The sequence below is a fragment of the Andrena cerasifolii genome, chromosome 14 (assembly GCF_050908995.1).
Source record: "Andrena cerasifolii isolate SP2316 chromosome 14, iyAndCera1_principal, whole genome shotgun sequence".
Taxonomy (NCBI): Eukaryota; Metazoa; Arthropoda; class Insecta; order Hymenoptera; family Andrenidae; genus Andrena; species Andrena cerasifolii.
In genome coordinates this window covers 654,306-676,875 of record NC_135131.1, presented here as the reverse complement: position 1 = coordinate 676,875, position 22,570 = coordinate 654,306, and the positions used below count along the sequence as shown (strand labels likewise).

The 22,570-nt window shown below is 34.1% G+C and overlaps 2 protein-coding genes across 6 annotated transcripts in view; one reads left to right on the top strand and one right to left on the bottom strand.

Annotated features, from left to right (window-relative positions):
* LOC143376213 (uncharacterized) overlaps positions 1–22,570 on the top strand; it is a 233,057-nt gene that overhangs the window by 159,648 nt on the left and 50,839 nt on the right. The gene's annotated exons all lie outside the window — the stretch shown is intronic.
* The window catches only part of Tyf (twenty-four), an 81,686-nt gene that overhangs the window by 55,403 nt on the left and 3,713 nt on the right, over positions 1–22,570 (bottom strand). For 2 of the 5 annotated variants that reach the window (XM_076826192.1, XM_076826191.1), the window contains exons 2-8: positions 15,964–16,077; positions 15,130–15,492; positions 14,575–14,844; positions 13,815–14,193; positions 12,945–13,379; positions 12,480–12,855; positions 10,681–12,347 (exon numbers count right to left, since the gene is read on the bottom strand). In XM_076826192.1, coding sequence (XP_076682307.1) covers positions 10,681–12,347; positions 12,480–12,855; positions 12,945–13,379; positions 13,815–14,193; positions 14,575–14,844; positions 15,130–15,492; positions 15,964–16,077 — 3,604 coding nt within the window. The remainder of the gene's footprint in view (positions 1–10,680; positions 12,348–12,479; positions 12,856–12,944; positions 13,380–13,814; positions 14,194–14,574; positions 14,845–15,129; positions 15,493–15,963; positions 16,078–22,570) is intronic. The other 3 variants (XM_076826196.1, XM_076826193.1, XM_076826195.1) reach the window with 3 other exon arrangements.

Here is a 22,570-nt window from a genome sequence, read left to right as displayed (position 1 = left end):
AACTAAAATAATGATATTCCAAAAGGTAGGGGGGAAATGTAAGGGATTTAAATACAGGGATTTGAAATTGGAGATAGTAAAGAATAACGTTTATTTGGGTGCCCCCTTTTGTACCTCAGGGATGTTTAATCAGGCAACAAACTATTTTGTAGGTAAAGGGAAAATAGCTTTGGGTACAAATGAAAACCGATGGTTGGAGCGAAGATGAATGGATGGAACGGAAGACTGAAGCTCTTCGATGCAATAGTGACAGCAGCAGTATTATACGGATCTAGTGTGTGAGGAATTAGACAGGAAGCAACGACCGAGAAAATTCATTCATGCTTTTTAAAATAGTTACTGTGTGTTCCAACGCGCACCCCCAATTGTCTGATAAGACTAGAAACAGGCAGAACAAAATTGGAAAGTAATAGTAGAAAGAACACTAAAGTATTGCGAGAGAATATGTAACATGGAAGAGTACAGATTCCCACAAAGGTGTTTAGCAAAACTTAAGGAATTGGATAAAAGCAAGAATAATCCAAGAAATCATAACTGGTATATACAAATAATATGGAATTGGAGAGTGCGGAAATATTAGAATTAAGAGAACAAGATGAGATATCTAATCAGATAAAAAATGTGGCACCGCCTGCCAAGCGTCGTCTTTCTGTGCAGTAATACAACCCCTGGCAATAAATTTGGAACCAAAAACCAAACGCAAAAATACGAAATTAACGAGAAACACCAATATTTTTTATGTATAATATGCAACGGTATATATATGAAACGCGTGGTAATGTTAAATTGGTCAATTTTAAAGTAAAAGCACCAAAAATAATTAAGAATTTTGTTTATTATATAATACAAAATATGGAAGAAACAAAATGTGTCTGGGAAATAAGTATGGAACGGACCGATGTTCTGGAAAAAAGTATGGAACAATATAAATTTGCAAAGAGATTAACAATAATTTTTTCAGTATTTATATTACCTAGTATTTTCTGACATTTGTACATGCATATTAGTTACTTCATGGTTTTTATTTCATTATTCCCTTTTCAATACTCTTTTCCTGAAATCCGAATCATAACAAAGCCACTGGTAAAGTTGATACTCTAACGTTTATGTTTTGTCACTGTTTACTGCACTCGCTTACTCGCGAGTCTCGATCATGTGCCACAAAGTGGGAACAATACTGTAAACGTAAGTCTACGACATATTCCGAAGTCAGTGTATTTTGAGACAGTTAACAAGCAAGTCGAATGAATGAAACATGCCGCCACGCAAACATTTATCTAACGATTTAAAGTTACGCATAATTGCATTATTGAAAGAAGGTAATACTCGGCAAGAAGTAGCTGAAATTTTGAATTGTAGCCGAAGTGCAGTAAGTAAAATAAAAGGAAAATTTAACGAGACGGGCAGTGTGGTGAATCGCTAGAGAGGCGGACGTCCGCGCTCAACTTCAAGAAGAGATGACAGACGATTAAGACAGATCGTAAAGAAAATGAGAAGAGCCACATCTCACGAAATTAATGAAAAAATGGGGTATTCTTTCTGCAAAGCAAAGACAAAGCCATTTCTCACTAAGGAACACAAAAAGAAACTTTTAGAATGGTGTAAGAAGTATGCGCATTAGACTACAGAAGATTGGAGTAAAGTTGTTTTCAGCGATGAATCGCGTGTATGCATCGGAGGAAGAGATGATGCAGGACACTTCGTGTGGAGAACACCAATTGAAAAATTTAGTGAAGATTGTTTGAATTTTAAAATAAAATATCCAAAGTCCTATATGGTCTGGACCTGTATGACAGCTCAAGGAGTTGGACAAATATGCATTTTGTATAAAAATATGAACTCTGAAGTATATATTCATATATTAGTACACTTTTTAATACCGAGTTTAGATCAGTGGTTCGAGGATTCGGATGATTTTTATTTTCAACATGACAATGCAAGTTGTCATCGAAGCAAAATAGTTCAAAACTACCTTCAACAACAAGGCTTTCGAACCATAAAATGGCCAGCAAATAGCCCAGATTTAGGTCCAATCGAAAATTTGTGGGCATTTTGGAAACAATTTATACGCGACAAAAACCAAAAAATAAAAATGAACTTTTGGAAGCCATTAAGCTGTCATGGAAAGAAATTTTGCCATCACAGTGTGAAAACTTGATTACATCGATGCCAAAACGTATACAAGCTGTGATACGTGCACGTGGGAACGTCAGGAAATACTAGGTAATATAAATATTAAATCAATTATTGTTAATTTCTTTGCAAATTCATAATGTTACATACTTTTTTCCAGAACATCGGTTCGTTCCATACTTATTTCCCAGACACATGTTGTTTCTTCCATATTTTGTATTATATAATAAACAAAATTCTTAATTACTTTTGGTGCTTTTACTTTAAAATTGACCAATTTAACATTACCACGCGTTTCATATATACACTGCCCGAAATTACCATAAAGCCACCATGTTTATTGATAAAATCTTATACTTTTTCCATGCTACTGATAACTTTGTGTATCATACCATTTTGGGAGAGTTAAAAAACAGCATATATAGATCGGTTGGAATAATAGAAGTAACATTTACTTTAAAAAAAAACGTAAAAATAGAATTTAACAAGGAACAAAGTGCGAAATTTCTATAAAGCCACTTGCTTTTTAAATAAATAAAATCAAAATTAACAATAGTTTTTTCTTTATTTCTATATTAACCCATTAGCTGCCACGATCCCCACTTGGGACTTTTTCAAAAATATCGAATATTTTTAAAACAAAACATAAGTTCAATATAATTATACTGTTACACAACTTTGTGTGCACATATATAACTTATCCGGCCAAAAATTTTGAAAAAAAATTTGGTAGTTAATGGATTAATAATTAGTGTAATTGCCATTTCTTCGAATAACATCAAAAATGCGGTTCGGCATTGACAAAATCAAAATTTGAAGTGTTTGTTCTTCTATAGACGCCCACGCTTCATTTACCGCGTTCCATAATTCCTTAATGGAATTATATTGCTTGCAATTGCCATAAACTTTTCTTGCAAGTATTCCCCAAAGATTCTTAATAGGGTTCAAATCCGGGGAACAAGCTGGCCTTGTCAAAGCCCTAATATCTTTTTGATGTAACCACTGCTTCGTGTGTTTCGATGTGTGAACGGCAGCGTTATCGTGTTGATAAATGAAGTTATCGTCTTCAATTTCTTCTGTAAATGGTATTAAAAAAAACATTTCCAGCAATTCTTTGTACGCTACCGAATTCATTTTGTGAGTAATCTTACATATTGGAGTCTTTGTGTTGCCTCTGAATGCAGCCCAAATCCTTAATGAGCCATGTCATGGACCAAAGAATGGGAATATGTTATCTTTTCCGACAAAAAAAAAGTTTAATTTAGATGGGCCAGATGGCTATAAATATTATTGGCATGATTTGAGGAAGGAGAAAAACGTGGCAATGAGTCGTAACTTCGGTGGTGGCTCATTAATGATTTGGGCTGCATTCAGAGGCAACAGAAATACTCCAGTATGTAAGATTATGCATTGATTTTGTCAATGCCGAACCGCATTTTTTATGTTATTCGAAGAAATGGCAATTACAGTAATTATTAATATATAAATAAAGAAAAAACTATGGTTAATTTTGATTTTATTTATTTAAAAAGCAAGTGGGTTTATAGATATTTCGTACTTTGTTCCTTGTTAAATTCAATTTCTACGTTTTTTTTTTAAATAAATGTTACTTCTATTATTCCTACCGATCTATATGCTGTTTTTTAACTGTCCCAAAATGGTATGTTACACAAAGTTATCAATAGTATGGAATAAGTATAAGATTTTATCAATAAACATAGTGGCTTTATGGTAATTTCGGGCAGTGTATACCGTTGCATATTATACGTAACAAATATTGGTGTTTCTCGTTAATTTCGTATTTTTGCGTTTGGTTCCAAACTTATTGTCAGGGATTGTAGTACATCAAGTGCCTAGAACTAGTTGCAGTGTACTCAGTTTAGCTGTAGCTGCGACACCCGCGAGTATAGGTCGAATTTTAATATTGCGGACTGCTCTGGGCAGTTTCCAGTCTTCCGCAAAGTTTTTATGAGCGTCGTCTACATTTGATCTAGACAAAAAATTGTCATCGTGTAGACGTACCTTTAAAGTCCCTTTCTTTATGGTGGAGATACAATAACAATGCCTAGCGGTGGCTTGCCACTCGAGCAATGTCACAGAAACTAAAAAAAGAAATAATAAATAAAATAGTTCAAAAGCAAAAAAACTTCCCTATACGAAACGGCAATTTCATATGCACCAATCTAGTAGATTTTCCCAAACGTTAACCCTATTTTTTTCGAAAATATGTAGTTACCTACACTTAGAACTCCATTAACGACCTTCGTAAATATATATCCACTATCTCACTGAGTTCCATAGAATTCGGAGTGAGACAGTCCTTAATGCAGCTGCCAAATACTTGAAATATTCAAGTGCTTAAAATTTAAACCGAGTAAAACTCGTTTCTTTCGAACCAAACCAAGTACTCGGTTATCCAATAATACTTCAAATAGCTTCAGTATTCGAAGAAGTTTGATAAAACTCGATCTCCTTGAATGATTTGAATGGCTTGAATGTTTGAACGGCCTGTTTGCATACAAGCTACTTGATTCCAAATGAATAACTTAAAACTTCGAATTACTTGATCGATTTTGAGTTACTCCAAAATTCTAATACTACTCAGGAATTCAATGAAATAATAACAATTATTACTAAATAAGGATGGACGTTTGATTTAAGGCTTATATTCAATTATTCTGAACGACTCAAGTTACTGAATACCAGCACTCACTGTTCATAATCGATACCCACTAATTTTATTGGTAATTTGTCAACTTATCCGGACATATGTATGTATGTATATTAGGAATTATATGAACATTATATAAATCACCAAAATTTAACTTTCACACATAATAAACCCTATAGGTACATATTTTACATGTTTTTTTTTTCTTAAGATATAGCAACACTTCTATTCTCGAAATAACCTCTTTTTATATCGATTGATTTTATTCTTACAAGACCTTCAATTAAGTGGTATTTCAAGTAGCTCAAAGGCATTTGAATCATTATTTCCATTCGAATAGCTTAAGGGGACCTTCCGGCCTAAAAGTCGATTTTTTTCATTTCATTTTTCGAATGTTCAAACTTTTAGGAATACGTGTTTAAAAGGATTTTTTAAATTCGTAAAATTCCCGAAGTTATAGGCAATTGAGTAGCGGAAAATGCATTGGTAATACCCGGCCACTCGGCACTCACGTAAAACTTTAAACGCGTTTTTCTCGAAACAGTGTCCTCAAAACGGTAGGATCTGTATTTCCAAAAGTTATTATCCGATTCGACTAAAACTTTTTTTTACTTTGAAGAATATACTTCTGGCTGGGGGGGGGGGTACCAGAAAAAAAAACAAAAAATTGAAAATTTATAATTTTCAAAGGCGTTGAAAGGATAAAAACTGTAGGGAAAAAGTGATTTTAAAATTCAAGTGTCGTTATATTCTTCAACATAAAAAAAGTTTCAGTCAAATCGGATAATAACTTTTGAAGATACAGGTCCCACCGATTTGGATCAATTTTTTGACGCCTTAACTTTAACGACTCCCCAGTGCCGTCTGCAATGATTAATTATAAAACAAAAAATATATTTCTGTAGCTTAAGACATCCTTAATACAATGCAAGAAATCCCATTAAATTCTATTTAGTAGTTTTCCTTTAATTAATTCTTAAATATCGCCTATTTTTTTTAACTCTAGATCGGAAGGTCCCTTTAAATGTAAGCAAGTCGTTAAAACGTCCGAGCTGTTGAAATCATTCAAAGAGATTGAATGTGTTCAAGCTTGATCGAATAATTAAGCTACTTCGACATTCGAGTACTTGGCTTGGCTCGAATGATTTGACCTGAATTCAGTTTAGCTTGAATTTTTGAACTACTTGGACAGCTGTAGTCCTTGCCCTTCTTTTGCAAGTGTCGTATAACGCAGAAGTATCCTGCTTTTCCTTATTACTGACAAAGGAAATGATACAATTTTTGACACTATTGATTCTCTTTATTTTCATCACTGTTCATGTTTCTGTTTCTACAGAAAATTTCTTTGAAATTCCTTCATGTCATATACGACAGGGCTGGGCAACCCGCGGTCCCTTCCCCGACTTGCGTGCTCTGCTGAGCTGTAGGAAAACTACCCCCTCCATACCTCTTTTACTCCTATACTCTAAACAGCCACACGGAGCTCTCGCTCCTACATAGCTGATATTGCTGATGGTGGGGGAACTGGCGACTGATAACGGGGATTGTGCGGTCCGCGGCAGCGAACAAGTTGCTCAGCGCTGATATACGATACAATGCTAAGAAAATAATTACAAACTTTCTCTTTCTAATAGCAATTACAGGTAACAATTAATTAATTCCAATTGCTCACTCCCATTTAGTTTTGGCACTTAAAACGTATTTACTAATAATAAAAAAAATAATTGTCATCGTTAACTGCTACGACTCTAGATTGGCTATGCCTCACATGACACTCATGAATAATAAACATGTTAATTAAGATTATAAATATTTTGGTAAATATTTCGTTAATCATTAGATTTAAAACAAATAGTATAATACTCTTGCATTCGGAATTTGGTGTCCTATCATATTTTGATAAAAAAAAGTTGAGTATACCACTTAAATATTTTTTTTTTCAAAAATTCAAATTAAACGATTTTATTTAAAATGCGCTAAAAACTAAAAAATAATTATTTTCTTGTACTACAATTTCGATGCTGTTTTTTCTCTTTAAATAAAATCGTGAAGCAGGTTATCTCACAACAAATTCATTTCAACGATTGATTCTCTATTCAATTGATTCATATTCTGTTACGAAATATCCTGCTCCACGATTTTATTTAAACTGAAAAAAAACGTCGAAATTGTAGTACAAGAAAACAATTATTTTTTAGTTTTTAGTGCATTTTAAATGAAATCGTTTAACTTACATTTTTTATGTATTTTTTTTATTAATAACTTTTTAATGTCTAAATTTTTAATTGTGGTTATATGGTTGATTTCATTTCGATTGAATTTTGATTTGATTTGTGGCTATAGGCTGATTTCAAGACATTTGGATTTATGGTTGTGAGTTATATTTATTGGTGACTGGGTAATTTTTTAAACCCTTCGAGTTTTTTTCACAATTTTGTATTTTCATCCTAACAACGTACGCCTGCAAAATTTCAAGTTTATCGGATAGTTAGAAGCAGGGATTGTATCCCGTAGGTGGTTAACCAAGGAAGGTTACTGTAACCCGTACTAACCACGAGCGAACGGTTTCTAAATTCTAGAAAGAGCCAGTTAACCCGTTCGTAGCGGGTTACTAGTAACATAAGTCTGGTCTAGACAGCCACTTAAGGGGATACATACTCTGGTCACCCGGCCGAAAAATTGAGTAATCTTTATGAATTTTTGACTCAATGAATAACAAATATAATCGTGCAAAACTTTTCACATAATATTCATCTACTTCAAAACAAGCACAATAAATATACAACGAACAAACATAAGTTAAGTAGAGTAGAAAATATAAACATATAATATATATAAAACGTAGTAAACATAAATATTATACACACAGTCACACACACTTACACACGTATTAAACTATTCAATTACATTTGTTCGAACAATCATAATATCATCTAAAATATGAGTGTTTAATCTCGATCTCTGATCATTGAGTATAAATTTTAGGCTTGAAAATAAGCTTTCCACGGACACCTGACTTGCTGGTGCTACTATGTTTCTCCCAATATTTCAAAATATTCTGTTCCTTACTTACTCTTGAACTTTGTGAGAAGGCATTTAATTGGGCAGCAATACTAAAACCTGTTTGTAACGAATTTTGTTGTTCTGCGTCTCTTCCTAATATTTTTTCAAGGTCATCAGTTGATGAAATTGAAGAATTGTGAGTATGTGTTTCACTATATATACATACATTTTATATACCTCTCCGTATACATATATATGTATGTACTGCTAGAACACAACGTTGTATTGTCGCGGCGGCAAACTGCCGCAAACCGCTCGTCTGCATCGGGCCTAATACGGTAAAAACCATAGTTATAACCATGTTTTCAAATAGTAATCAATTTGATTTCAATATCAGACACTCCTTGGTAGAGTGATGCGTGCACGTGAAAGTAATAAATATGCGAGGTCAAGGATTAAGTTGACCGCGCCGAATTCGCGAGCGTCTGCAGAGGGTACGGGTTTGCGACCCTGTTGTTCGGTGCTTCGGTGGTACCGCGCGGATGAAACCGACTGTTCGATTTCGGGGCCTTTACCTAATGTCTAAAGGTGTCAAAAATATTCGAATCCTAGAAAATATTAAAGAATGGAAGCTACACAATAATACATGCTATACAGATTTTAGTATTGCTGCGGCATTAAATGGATTTTCATAAAGTTCCAGAGTAAACAGGGAAACATATTTTGGAATATTCGGATAAACACAGATTTTCCGAACTGCGAATACTTGCAAATATTGTACACGCAATACCAGCAGCTCAAGTGTCCGTGGAAAGATTATTTTCAGGACTCAAATTTATACTGATATATATATAAATATATAACTATATATATATATAAATATATATATACAAATATATACATAAATATATAACTATATATATAAATATATAACTATATATATATATATATATATATATATATATATATATATATATATATATATATATATATATATATATATAAATATCAGTATAAATTTGAATCCCGGGATTAGGGAATTTTTAAAATTTTCATTACAGTCTCGGATGAAAAGTTGAAAAAACGAACTTGTCCAGTTGCAATCTATTCCAAAACGACGTAACACGTCATCTGGTAAACTAATGGTTCTAGCTTCTCAAAAAACCTCAAGTCGTTTGGACCAATTTTAAAAAAGTTATTCAGTTTTAAAGGGCGTTCGAACACTTTCGTGAGCCAGTGTATGTCTGACATGTCTTGAGTGGCTGTGCAGACTACACTCTCTTATGCCACTAGTAACCCGCTCGGAGCGGGTTAACCAGATTACACGGGTTATAGATGTCTTGTGTTACCCGGTTAGACGGGTTAGTCTATGGTACTAGATACCGAACGCGGTAAGGGTACGGGTTACAATCCCTGGTTAGAAGTGGGTTAAAATTGAGTTCCTAGATTCGAACCAAACAACCATACAAAAAAATCGTTTAAATCAGGGGTGCACAGGGAGCCGTTTTTAGCGCCTAGCTGCGAGCAACTCGCCTGTGACGTTGCCAAGGTTAGAATCGGTAAGGAGAACTGCAGTAGTGTACGCGCGTGCTCGTGGGCTCGTAACGATTGATAGGTTACAGCCGAAAATTTCGTATTTGTCGACACGCATTTCATAAAAAAAAAAAAACAAAGGCGGATTGATAATCAATAAAAATGGCATTTAATGAAACCCAACCGGTTCCTCTTTAATAGACATTTCGGGCTGGTATTTTACGAAATATAAAACTGCTTATAACTGCATAACTAAGCATTATCGGACATATACGTATACCAACTTTCCTTATTATCTTGATGAGTAGAGCCTAAGTGCAATGGTGGGCACCACATGCGTGTACACTAGGCGCCAGAATCGGTTTGCCAAATTTCCGAAGGGAAGCCGTTTTGACGCCTAGAGTACATGTGTATATTTATTCATATATAACTTTCTAACTTTTATAAATGATATATATCGTTAATTAAAATTTGATTTTCTTTATGTCCGAGTTATTTATTTGTATAGTATTAACTTTCTAAATATTTTATGTGTCGGGTAAAAAGATAAGTATTATTAGCATTAAAAGTTTCATTATCAGTAAAATCGAACCGTCAAGTCATATCAAAGCCGGCAGTGACAAATGTTTCGGAAATTTCATGACACCCCTGAATTTTATTACGGGACCTGTTCTGCACTGGGGCTCCACAAGGAACCCAGCCATAAATACTTCGCTACGAGCCTACGAGCACGCACGCACACTACGTCAGTTCTCCTCACCGAATCTCACCTTAGCAACGGAACAGGCGGGTTGCGCGCAGCTAGGCGCTAAAAACGGCTCCCTGTGCACCCCTGGTTTAAATACAAACAAACAAATAGAAGATTGAAGCTGAATACAATCGTCTAAAAAGTTAAAATGACTTTGAAATCTTGCTTTTTATAAAATAAAAGTAGGACAATGTAAACCATATAACTTTCCTATACAATATTTTGTGAAACTAATAACTTGATCTTTCTGAATGCCAAAGGCGTTTACAAAAATTTGTATGAAAAGTGCCAAACAGTGTGTGTAGTGAGTCTACTACAGCACTTGTTAGCACGTTGCGACAAGAAAAGGAAAAGGGCGATTATCTTGCTGAACACTCAAATGGCTAAAAGTCATTTGAAATGACCAGTTAAGTGGTTCACGCTACATATTTATTATTATACGAGTATCTACAATTGAATCTTAATTTTTCGTTCATTTACTTTTTACATATTGTTGGCCTAAATATTAATTTGACCACATCTTGCTAAAATATTGAGAAAAAAATAGAACACTATAAAATTGTATTATATAATGGTATTAGTGTTTACTTACCTAATCCAACAAATGAGACTATTTTATCATGATTGTATGTCTGTATATTAACGTCTTCCTCGGGAGCTACGTAAAGCACAGAAAAGTCTTCTTTCGGTTGATGATATTTTTCCATTATCCCCATAGGAGGCGCAGGTGGTGGTGGCATATATGTAGGTGATGGAAATCTTGGAGGATAACCAATACACGGTAACCGTTGGCCCATTACCGGGTGCATTGGCTGTTGCGTTACATGAGTATTTGGTGATTCCATAAAATTAGAAGTAAACTTATCACATCGCATATGTTTCTCAAACATTGGAGGGTATCTATCAAAATTCGAAGATGGTTTGTTTACAAGTGGTGGAATTACAGAAGGAAAAACAGAACTGGCAGTTGAAGTCTCTTCAGTTACAGAATCTTCAGATAATAAAAGTTGTTCGTTAATTTCGAAGCCAAACCTAAGTTCCGTTGGTAAATCACTATTCTTTGTAATATCAGACGAAGCTTCGTCTAACAATATGACAGCAGGTCTCAAGACTTTTTGTTTATTAGACACCTGCGATTCTACTTTCTGAGACTGATCTGTATCCAAAGGTATACCTTGTTTGTTTTTTTTACATTCACTATCTTCTTGTTGGTCTTGTTTCGAATTTGTCAAATGTATATTTCCCGACTTAATTGTTTCATGTTTAACATTAGCATTCTGCTCTTTCCCTGTTTTTATTGGTGTTTCATTTTTACTTGATTTACTGGTACCCGATTCGATATTTTGCATTTCTTGCAGTGATCTTGGATTATTTTGACAATTGACTTTTTGTGTTTCAATGTCGTCGGATGTTCCCATTGTTCCTGGACTACTTTTGTTTTCCGAATGGACACCGGAGCATTCAGTATTATGCACTTTCTTGGAATTTTCATCGTGGTATGAATATCCGGTTTTTTTTAAATGTTGTTCTTCATACGATACTTGATTTTGTACATTTTGACTGTTTTGAGCATACCCCCGACGTGGCCGAAGATTATTACATCTTGGATTCACAACGGGATCTTTATTGTTAATATTGTTGCAACTGGGATTGTTGTTGTCGGAATCAAAATTACAATTTGTTACTGAATTTGCTACTAAAATTTCATTCGAATTTGTGCTATGATTAGAAGTCACATGCTTCTGTTCTTGTTGCATTAGATTTTGCTGCATTTGCTCAATGTCCTGCACATATTTAATAACCTGAATATTTTTATTAATAACTTCTTGAGCTTCCGCCTTTTTCCTTTCCGTCGAATTTTTTACCTTCGATGATAAAATCGGTGAAGGTGGTTTTTCAAAACTGAGGTTCAAGAAATGGTTTGTATGGGTAAAATTATGTTGCCTCGTTTTTCTATCTGAGTGTTGTAATTCATCTAAACTGGGGTAATAATCTTGAGGAATTTTATCCGGTTCTGAAAGCGTTTTAGGCGGCACACTAGGCCACGATGATGTGTTTAACATGCTCGGCACTATTGTAGACATATTTAACACCGAACTATGTGTCATGTTCATAGTTGCCATACGAGCTATGTCTGCGTAACTTGCTTGTGGCGTTCCGCCTGATGAGGTAGCTATTTTCGATAAATTGTGTTTAGAAGTATTTGACGTGACTGGCAATGAATGGACAGAGTCTGAATCGCTGCTGTCTGATTTGTCGCTGTAAATGATAATGTTTATAACACAATTTTAATAGGATCAACTATAATCATAAAATAATAGTATACTCAATCTATTTAATGAACTTTGACGTCGTCCCCGCCCTCGCAACAAAAATTACTCCATTATTTACCTTGGTGGCATACTGCTTGCCGATTTTCTTCTACGTTCAGGAGAAAGAGGTGTTCTGTATTCATTGGAAAATCCTCTGGAGTTCTGGAGATAAGATCCGGATGTTGTCAAGTTTTGTGCTCTACTACCACTGGAACTTCTCCTTTGCTTTTTACTTTTCTTCTTTTTCGTAACTACCAAAAATTCTGTTTCGTGTTCCGGCTCTGGATTGATTTTTTTATTGGAGTTTCGGCGACTAGCATAATCATCTCCAGTATCATTGCAATATATAGACTGACCTTCTTCTGTTCCCCAGGATCGTCTATCACCGCGGCTATCGATAGCTGCGTCCCCCGTGCTCTTTTGTTTCGCACGTCGCAAAGCAACATTAATGGTGCCTATCCAAGCAATATAAAACATAATGTTTGCTTAATTATACATTTTCCAAGTTACGGCATAAAATTATTGTAGAATATTAGTTACTTACCATGTTGACTCGATAAGTTACTAGCGACACTAGAACTAATATTGTTTTCTGTTGTGAGGTCTTCAAGCTTAGTCTTGGATATTTCTTCAAGGGAATTAGATTTCTGTAACTTGGCGGGTAACTGTTCCCTTTTAGCATCTTTCTCTCTACTCCTTGGTTTCGCTCCAGAATTAGTTTTGACTCTCACTGGATTGCCAGGTTTTCCTTTTTTACTTTTGGATTCTTTGTTTTCAATAAAGTTAATTAAACTCTCAATGTCTTCGTTACGATGACCTTCAACAGCTTCTGCACTGTATACAATAACATTATGTTCCTGTATATTCTTTTTACCATTTTTTTTCCGTTCCCCATTATAGTTTTGCACTGCATTTCCATTTTCGTCCAAGGATTTCTTTTCTCCAGACGCCGTAGTATGCGCTGTATACCTGGAACCTTCTGTGCAAAATTTACGTACTTTAACTTCTTACAAGTTGTGTACATAGTAAAAGTAAACTATAGAAATGATTATTCTGTTAGAGTGATCATGTGCACAGTTTTTAACGGAAATAAATATACAACATTAGGCTTAACTATTAGGTATTAATTATAGGTATTTTAACCCTTTGCACTCGGTCCTTTCTGTGTGCAGATTTTCCAAAAACTCGTTGTTTTGTACATCAGGTAATTGTAGTGTGTTACTGATACACATATTTCGAATAGAATACCCGACACTGTCTGTGCCCGATAACAATTCCTCCAGCTGTGCCTCGCACTTTGAGTACAAAGGGTTAATACTTATATTTTTGCACTATAATTTGATTTAATTATTAAGTATTGCAACAACTGCAGAATAAATGATTTCATATCTAATAATTTTGATGTATCACCTACCCATTGTGATATTCTGTGTTTGTAAGGACGCAGACATCATGGAGCATAAGCTTGGTACTACTTTACCCTGACTAGCACTAGAAGTATTTGAGGTTCCACCGATACCACACTTCACACTGTTAAAAGTTTGAAAAGAAAGTGTACCATTAACAGATATTTTTGATTTATCTTGTTTCCCACTATGCTCTCGGAAAGAAAAATCTATAGTAGTGTCCACTGGGGTCTGAGCTATATCGAAAGTAGTGTGCGATATATACTGAGGTCTACGCGGTTCGATAATTTTCATTTCAGTTCCTTCATCGTCTTCCGTATCCAAAGAGTGAGGTCTTTGAACCCCACTTATAGCGGGTCCCACATTCCTCTCGCTAATGGTGCCCACCTAATACATATACATATAAAAATTAGTAAATAAGAAATAATAGTGCGTAATTTAATTATTATATAATTATATCACTATTCCTACCAGGACCGGTCAAATGAACGTGTTTAAAATTTCGATTAGAATTTCCTATATACAACATAACTGAATCGCCTTTAAACTTCACGACTTTTCCTCAAATATACGTATGTACATGATATACTTCTGAATAAAAGAAACTATATTTTTATACTGTCAAATTGGCTATTATCTTCATTCTATATTAAAAAATATAAGTTGTGCTAAAGACCGGTCCTTCGACCGGTCGCGGTAGGAATAGGTGTATACATGAAGTGTCGGTAGGAACAATTGCATTTATATCGCCTAAAATTTGTAATTTACCTCAGCATCACCTAAATCGATTACCATGTAATCTGACTTATACTCTGGTGGAGGATGATCTGAGTCAAGCATCTCATTTGTCCCGTGTTTTCCTTTATTACTTCGTTTCTCACGTATTTCAAGTTCACTTTCACACAAATCTTTTTTTATATCTTTTTTGTCCTTTTCTTTCTCTTCCTTCTTTACGCTAGTACACGATGGTTTGTCCAGGGATTTTGATTTTTCTTTATTGGTCCAGTCATACGCTGTCCGCTCTTCGCAGAAACCCTTCTTTGTAAACAAACAAAGATGTATTTAGATCTATTATATTACGTTGTAATTTATTATATATAATATTACATACAAATCAGCCATATCAGTTCATAATGATATGCCTGTAATACCATTATACACATAAATAATTATTATGAGTGTTCCTAATTTACGAATACCGTGTTTTTTCAATTTTTTTTTTCAACGGTTTTATCTTCACACGAGCAATATTAATAAACAGGACACAAAGGATTAATCGACTCTATTTCAATAGTTTAAAATGGAAGTGTTTGTAATATGTACCTTCTTATCGAACAATAAATCTAAATTAGCCAACGAAGCAAGACTATGCGATGCATTAACATTTGATGGTAATGATCCACCTTCCCTTTGCCTTGCAGATACACTAGGTCCTGTATATTTCTTATTCTTTCTTCTACTTCCTCCGTAAGTATGGCTAGAACCAGACGTCAAGTAGGCAAAACTGCTATCAAACTCTGAAGTAATAGGTTGTGTCAAATTCTGCAACGATCCTCCGTGCGTGAGCCTTTCAGATACAGAGTCTCGTTTATGTCTCCTACGATTTGTTCCAGGCAGGCAGCGTGAATTTGCTATTATTCTACGACCTTCTTCAGTTTCATCAGCCTCCGCTTCTTGCAGTAGCTCCTAAAATAATTTCATCAAAAATTTATCATATTTGTAAAATGTACATGGTGGCAAGGCAGAAGGGTGGTGATTCTACAGATAAAGTAAGTCAAAAATATAGAATAAGATTTGGTCATGTATTGCGCACTTTTCCCAAAAATTGACTTTAAATTTCGGACGGGTGCACGTGCACCGCAATATGGTTTTAGGCACCCGAGGAGCATGTTTCTTCCTTAATACGTGCTCTCGTTTAGTGTAGCAAAGAGTGTTCCACTTACTACTTCAGCGTGCCGCTTGAGCACCTGTGTTCAAAGTCAATTTTCTTGAGAACAACGCAAATTATGAAATAATTTTATTCTATATTCGCTACTTCTTTTGCCATGTAGAATCACCACTCTTCCGCTTGTAGCACCAGTTACGAAGCACCCTGTTTGTTATCAAATTCTTTTATTAATCTCAATGTGCAAGAACTGAAGAGAATAATATACTTACTTTAAACAGGCTGGACTTTCCTTCACGATCTTTGGGACACTTATATGTTATAGCTTCATCCAATAATGCACGTAATTCACCTTCATTTAATGTAGACAACGTAGCAGGTTCTTCCTGAAAGTTACAACCAAAAAGACAAACAGTCAAAGCCTAATCATGTACGATTCAGGTAGTATGGAACATAAATCTAAACAGTATTCTTTACAAATTAATAAATAGATTAGAACCAGGTAGTTAATTTTTTATCTGTGAAAGTAAGGATGTATTCTTATTAAATAACTATTATATATCGCGTACAATAAAGTGACAATACTGAATATAACTCCGCACGGAATGTACGGAATATATAGGTCGAATTCCAAATCGCCCGTGATTTTCATTATGGTAGGTTTTCCTATACGCGACTGGACGCAACGTCAAGAACTTCAAAATCGATTTTCTTGAAAATTAAGCGCGATATCAAAAAAAGTTGCTCTTTCTTTTCTACTTATAACAAGTAAATAAGTCGAGAAAAAGGAATAAGATTTTTTTATATTGCGCTCCATTTTAAAAAAAATCGACTTTGAAATTCTTGATGATGCGTCCAGTTGCGTATAGGGAAACTTACCCTAATAAAAATCGCGGGCGATTTGGGCGAAAGTGGAATTCGCTCAATCATGATGAAAACAAATTCTGATCTAAATTCAATTGAAACATCTTAATATATAAAGCAGAAAGCTTCTATATGTTTGTGTGTTTGTCTGTTGCCTAAAAACTTTCGAACAATAAACTGTGGAGTTAAGGAATATGCCTTAACTCATTATGCCTGACTAATCCAGATGAATGTGACCATTTTCACAACTAAAAAAAAATTGTTTTTTGTATAAAAGTAGAATCTTTTTGGCGAAGCAGATTTGCAAAGTTAGTACACGATAAGATCGTTACTATGTAATGTGTTTGCAAACACTTTCTTTATAATCTATGCATGATGCAGGACCATGTTTCGCAATCGAAATTTAACTGTGGTAAGCATGCCAAAAGGTTGATCTATTCCCTTAAAAGTGAAGATACATTTAAACTTATGTTGGCAAAAATAGAGTACAATCATTATACGTATATAACTATCACATAAATTATTTTCTTCATCGTTCATATTTTTAATGTTACATTCTGTTTCCACCCTGTTAGAACTTGGGTAACTGCACTCATAACATAAAATATGTAAGCCTTAATTACTACAGATTCCCTAAGATTTGGCTTTCAATAGTACAGATGTTACCTGCAGTTAATTCTGAATATTTTCATCATTATAATTAAAGCATAAAATACAAGTTAGAAAACTAAATTACGTGTTACTTATTATATTCAATACTATAATATGTATGTATCTACGTATACAAAGTACACAGGAGGCAGATAAGCGTGAATATAGACAGCTCAGAGAGAGAATTTAAGGTTTCACTTATTGGATTTTGTAGAGAAATGTACAGAGCATATTGAGAAAAGAAGTACATCAATATATGTAAATGATACGTACTGTTGTCAAAATTAATACTTCATATACATATACACATATTGAATTTATGGACTTTATTTATTTATTCTTGTGAATGCAATTAACTATATATTCATTGTTAAGGGTTACAAGAGATAATGATAACAAAATACCAGAGAAGCTTTTAACTCGGCGGGAGGCACTACTGGGTAAAATTTACCACAGAGGCGCTAGTTGTGAAAATAAGAAGACGTTTTTGTTACAATTTTTTAAAGAACTTTAATAAAGATTTTAAGATATTTCATAAATTTTGTTTGATTCTTAAAACACTGCACTTAAACATAAAAATTACAAAGTTAAAAAAAAGATATTCTGAAACCATGGTTTTTTACGTTTCAATTTTGGGTATTTTTGACCCGGTAGCGAAAACCTGTGTTACAATATGGGATGCGCCTCCCACCGGGTTAAAAGAAGACAAAGATAGAGTAGACAAATCTTCCTATAGTGAAGTATGTATATATATATTTATTTAATTTCAACCTTGCAGTCTAGAAATGTGACTTGGTTTACAATTATATTCCTAACCTTACAACTACTCACTAGTGATGGGATCAAGTATACTGGAAGTAGGTTCGAATCTGACTGTATAGTTTCAAACAGTTCACAAATACTTCGGGAAAAAAAAATTTACTTTCAAGTAGGCTCGAACCTTGACGAGAAAGGTTTGAACTCTCTATAAGGACTTTGAGAAATGTCAGCGGTACTTGCAAGTATAATCGAACCCTGACTATTTATAGATTCAAACCTTTTAACTAAAAACTATACCTAAAACATCAAGCTACAATATCCAATATTAACTTGCGTACAATCTAATACCAAATACGAAATACAACGAAAAATATCTTAAGTGGTACGATATTGGCAATTCTCAGCTATGTAGATTTTTGTCTTTCAGGGTTCGAATACTACTTTTATGAGATTCAATTCTTTCAAATGTCGAAGAACTTAGAAGTACATCCTCGAAATCTTCCAGTACTTATTCTGAGGTTCGAAACCGGCTTCTATAACCCAAGTACTTTTGAAGTATATAGAATGAAATGCCAGCTCTTGTGAGTAATATTCGAATCCCATGAAGTAAAACTTTTGTGTTGGAACTGATTCGGATTCATGAGTACATATTGAACTTGATCCCATCCCTACTACTCACCTCTCATGCTCTCTCACACTCATTCACACCCATGATTATTACCCTATATCATTAACGCACCCTCTCTCCCATACTACCTACTTTTCTACTAAACTATTCCCTCTCCTACCATTCCATTCTATTGCATGTTATTATTCTTTGGTATCATTTAGCTCTCTCTCTTTCCTTATCTTTTTCTTTCCTCCTTCTTTCTCTACCCCTTAACCATTCCACTACCTCCTCAACCCTTCTCTCCTGAAGTATTTTTTCCACCTATAGTGATGTATATAAGTATATAAAAAGCACAACAATAATAACAAAAGCAGAATGCCTGGATTTAAAACTGCCACTAGCAACCAAAAGAATAATGGCAGAGGTTAGATTAGCAGGGATGCAAGAGTGGTCAGCGAGGACAGAAAATGGAATAGCATATAGAATAGACGAAAGTATAATACGTGCTATGTGCAACAAAAATGTGCCAGAATCCAGGAAGCATATATTAGAAGAATGTGCTCGGTATGCCGAATTCAGAACGGAATTTCTGAAAAACGACTGGACAGTCATAATATCTTAACATATAAAGCAGGAAGCTTCTATATGTTTGTGTGTTTGTCTGTCGCCTAAAAACATTTGAACAATAAACTCTGGGACGACGAAACGTGCCTCAGCTCATTATGTCTGACTAAACCAGATGAATGTGACTATTTTCACAAAAAAACTAAAAAAATTTTTTTTTATAAAATCAGAATCTAAATTTTGGGCGAAGCAGAGTAGTAAAGCTAGTCAACATATAAAGAAAAGCAAATGGGAACTAACAAACTTCATAAGGAACAGCATGAGGCTACGAGTATTTTGTCTAGAAGAATAACAGAAGGAAGACAATTATCTATAGGGTTAAATTATTTAATATAAAATTAATTTATATTAGTGACATATTTCTATTTATTATTACAATAAAAAAACCCTTCTACCGTAATTTTATAAAGATTATAAGTAAGATTATATACAGATTTATAATTCTTGTGAGTGTTTGATATAGTTCAAAATATACTCTAATTTGTTGCAGTACTTAAAAGTAAACAATAAAATTAAAAATTTGAAAATCTAAGAATCTGGTTTCTGGAGGGCAAGCAGGCTCCTGGATTTTCACAAATTTAATTTATTCCCTAAAGTGGGGGTAGTCAAATTTTAATAATTTAATTTCAGTTAATTCGATTCCAGCGAATAAATTATCTGTAATAACTTTAAGTAGACTGTAAAAAAACAAAAAAAAATCCAAGTAGGCTATAAGTAAACCTAGGGTAAACCAAACAGTGAATGACCAAAGTGTTGAATCTAGGGACCTTTGAGATTAATACTTGAATATATTTATGTATAACACCAAAACAACTGTTGAAATTGCATTTAAATTTATTTTCCTTGAAATTTCTATAAAAATAATTACTTATTATTATCGTAATTTAAAAAAAAAATTATAAAATGCAAAACGTGTAGAAGTCCAATAAATGACCGCATACTTTTAATAAGAATTGTACTTATTAATGTTTGCTTAATACGCGTTACTAAAAATGTAGGATATTAAAAGTGCAACTACACTCCATTTATAAACATATAATAATGTTTAAATTTATAATGGACATTTCTTTGGCTAATGGTGATTCACTGGTATGCGGTCAATTATTGGTTGGTTTACCATATGTAAAATCTAGAAGCATATCCTTGTATACAGTTGTATAATATTATTTTACGTTTTGCTTTTGTAGTTTTGAATGTGTATGTAACGTAATTATTATTCACCATATGTTAATTGTTAACTCCCTTTAAACAATTTTATGACGGAAGGTGTTGCATACCAACGCCATTTAGATTTATTTTTCTCTAGTTTTAGTCATTCGTTTACTTCTACATCTAGCAATAGCAAACATCCTAAATTCCTTTTCCTGTGATTTCATCCATCCCTTATTACTAAGGATGGGATCAAGTTCAATATGTACTCATGAATCAGAGTCAATTCCAATACAAAAGTTTCACTTCATCAGATTTGAATACTACTCATAAGAGCTGGCGTTTCATTCTATATACTTCAAAAGTACTTGGGTTATAGAAGCTGGTTTTGAACCTCAGAAAAAGTACCGGAAGAGTTCGAGAATGTATTTCTAAGTTCTGCGACATTTTAAAGAATTGAATCTCATAAAAGTAGTATTCGAACCCTGACAGACAAAAATCTACATAGCTGAGAATTGCCAATATCATACTACTTAAGATATTTTTCGTTGTATTTCATATTTGGTACTAGATTGAATGCGAGTTAATATTGGATATTGTAGCTTGATATTTTAGGTATAGTTTTTAGTTAAAAGGTTCGAATCTATAAATAGTCAGGGTTCGATTATACTTGCAAGTACCGCTGACGTTTCTCAAAGTTCTTATAGAGAGTTCAAACCTTTCTCGTCAAGGTTCGAGCCTACTTGAAAGTAGAGTTTTTTTTTCCGAAGTACTTGTCAACTGTTCGAAACCATACAGTCAGATTCGAACCTACTTCCAATATAATTGATCCCATCACTACTTATTATTCATTCTTGTACCTTGATCTCTATGCCTCATCCCTTTCAACCCCTACTTTCTGAACCACCGAAACCACCTATACATAACACGCAACATCTCTTTCAAAACACTCTTGTTCCGAAGAGTCTCGACATCCTAGTCTAGCTCGAAAATCTATTAAGCTGTATTTCGCCTAAGTTTCCATAAATTGTACTTTTGTATTATTATACAAAATAAATGGAAATATTATAATCACGGAATACAAAAATACTAACATAAAGATTATGCTAGACGATACGCCTTATCTTTATAAAATACTACTACTACTACAATTCATTGCTAAGAGAAATATCTATATTTCCGAATTCACCATTATTTGCCATTAATCTGTGTGAATAGCAACGCCCCATTACGATATTAAAACGCATAGAGCTGTTTATATAACACTAAAAAATATTGCTTCAGTGTCCTTAATTTCATCTACTTACAAAATGCAGCATGAATATTGTTTTAAAAGGATTATCTTTGCGCCTAGGTTATAAACAAAGGAGAAAATATTAGAAAATAAAAACGTACAGAAAGTGTTTTATTTTAGTTGGTAACTTGACCAACACAGTCCCACTATAACCTGATTACTTGATTCAAAGCGAAATATCTTATTAGAATGGCCGCTCGCGTAAAAAATAATTGACTACCGCGAACTTTTTGTTTGCAGGTTTAAGAGTACACAAACATCATTCGGAGAAAGGATTTAGAAGCGAATTTTGCTGAAACCTATGTGCTAAAGTTAAAAGCGATTACGATTGCTCTCGGAATATACCGTTTTTACGAAGATAACAAAACTTTCCCGAACTTATTGACCGTGAATCATCATACATATAAATGAAGCAATTTATACATTCTCGTATAGTTAGGTTAACGATAAACTGTTATCGTTCTTCAGAAAAAGAAAGAATTATCATTCGTTTTGCAGTATTGAATAAGATGACCCTGAAGGAAAAAAGAAATAGGTACTTGGTTTCGTACGAACAATACAAACCAATTGTACTTGAAGATTCGGAAAGCACTATTAATGAATATTCGTGGGCAAGTCCTTGGAAATGCAAAAAGTATAGCCAATATAGCGAGTTTACCTTCGCTCGTAAATTAAAATAGGACACACACCAGGAATGAGTTTGGGCTTGTCCAGAGATCGATAGGGGGTCGCGATTAGCTAATTGAGACACGAGGCGATATCAGGGTAACTTACAGAGCAAAGGAAAAATCTGCTGGGCAGTGCCGGCACGGAATTTATATTTTTAGAGGGCACCTGGGTCGGCTGCAGTCGTCTCTGCTCCGTCCAACTGCAGTCCCGCGATATAGCACCGTTACGCAGAAATTTTGCGCATTCGAATACGCGATAA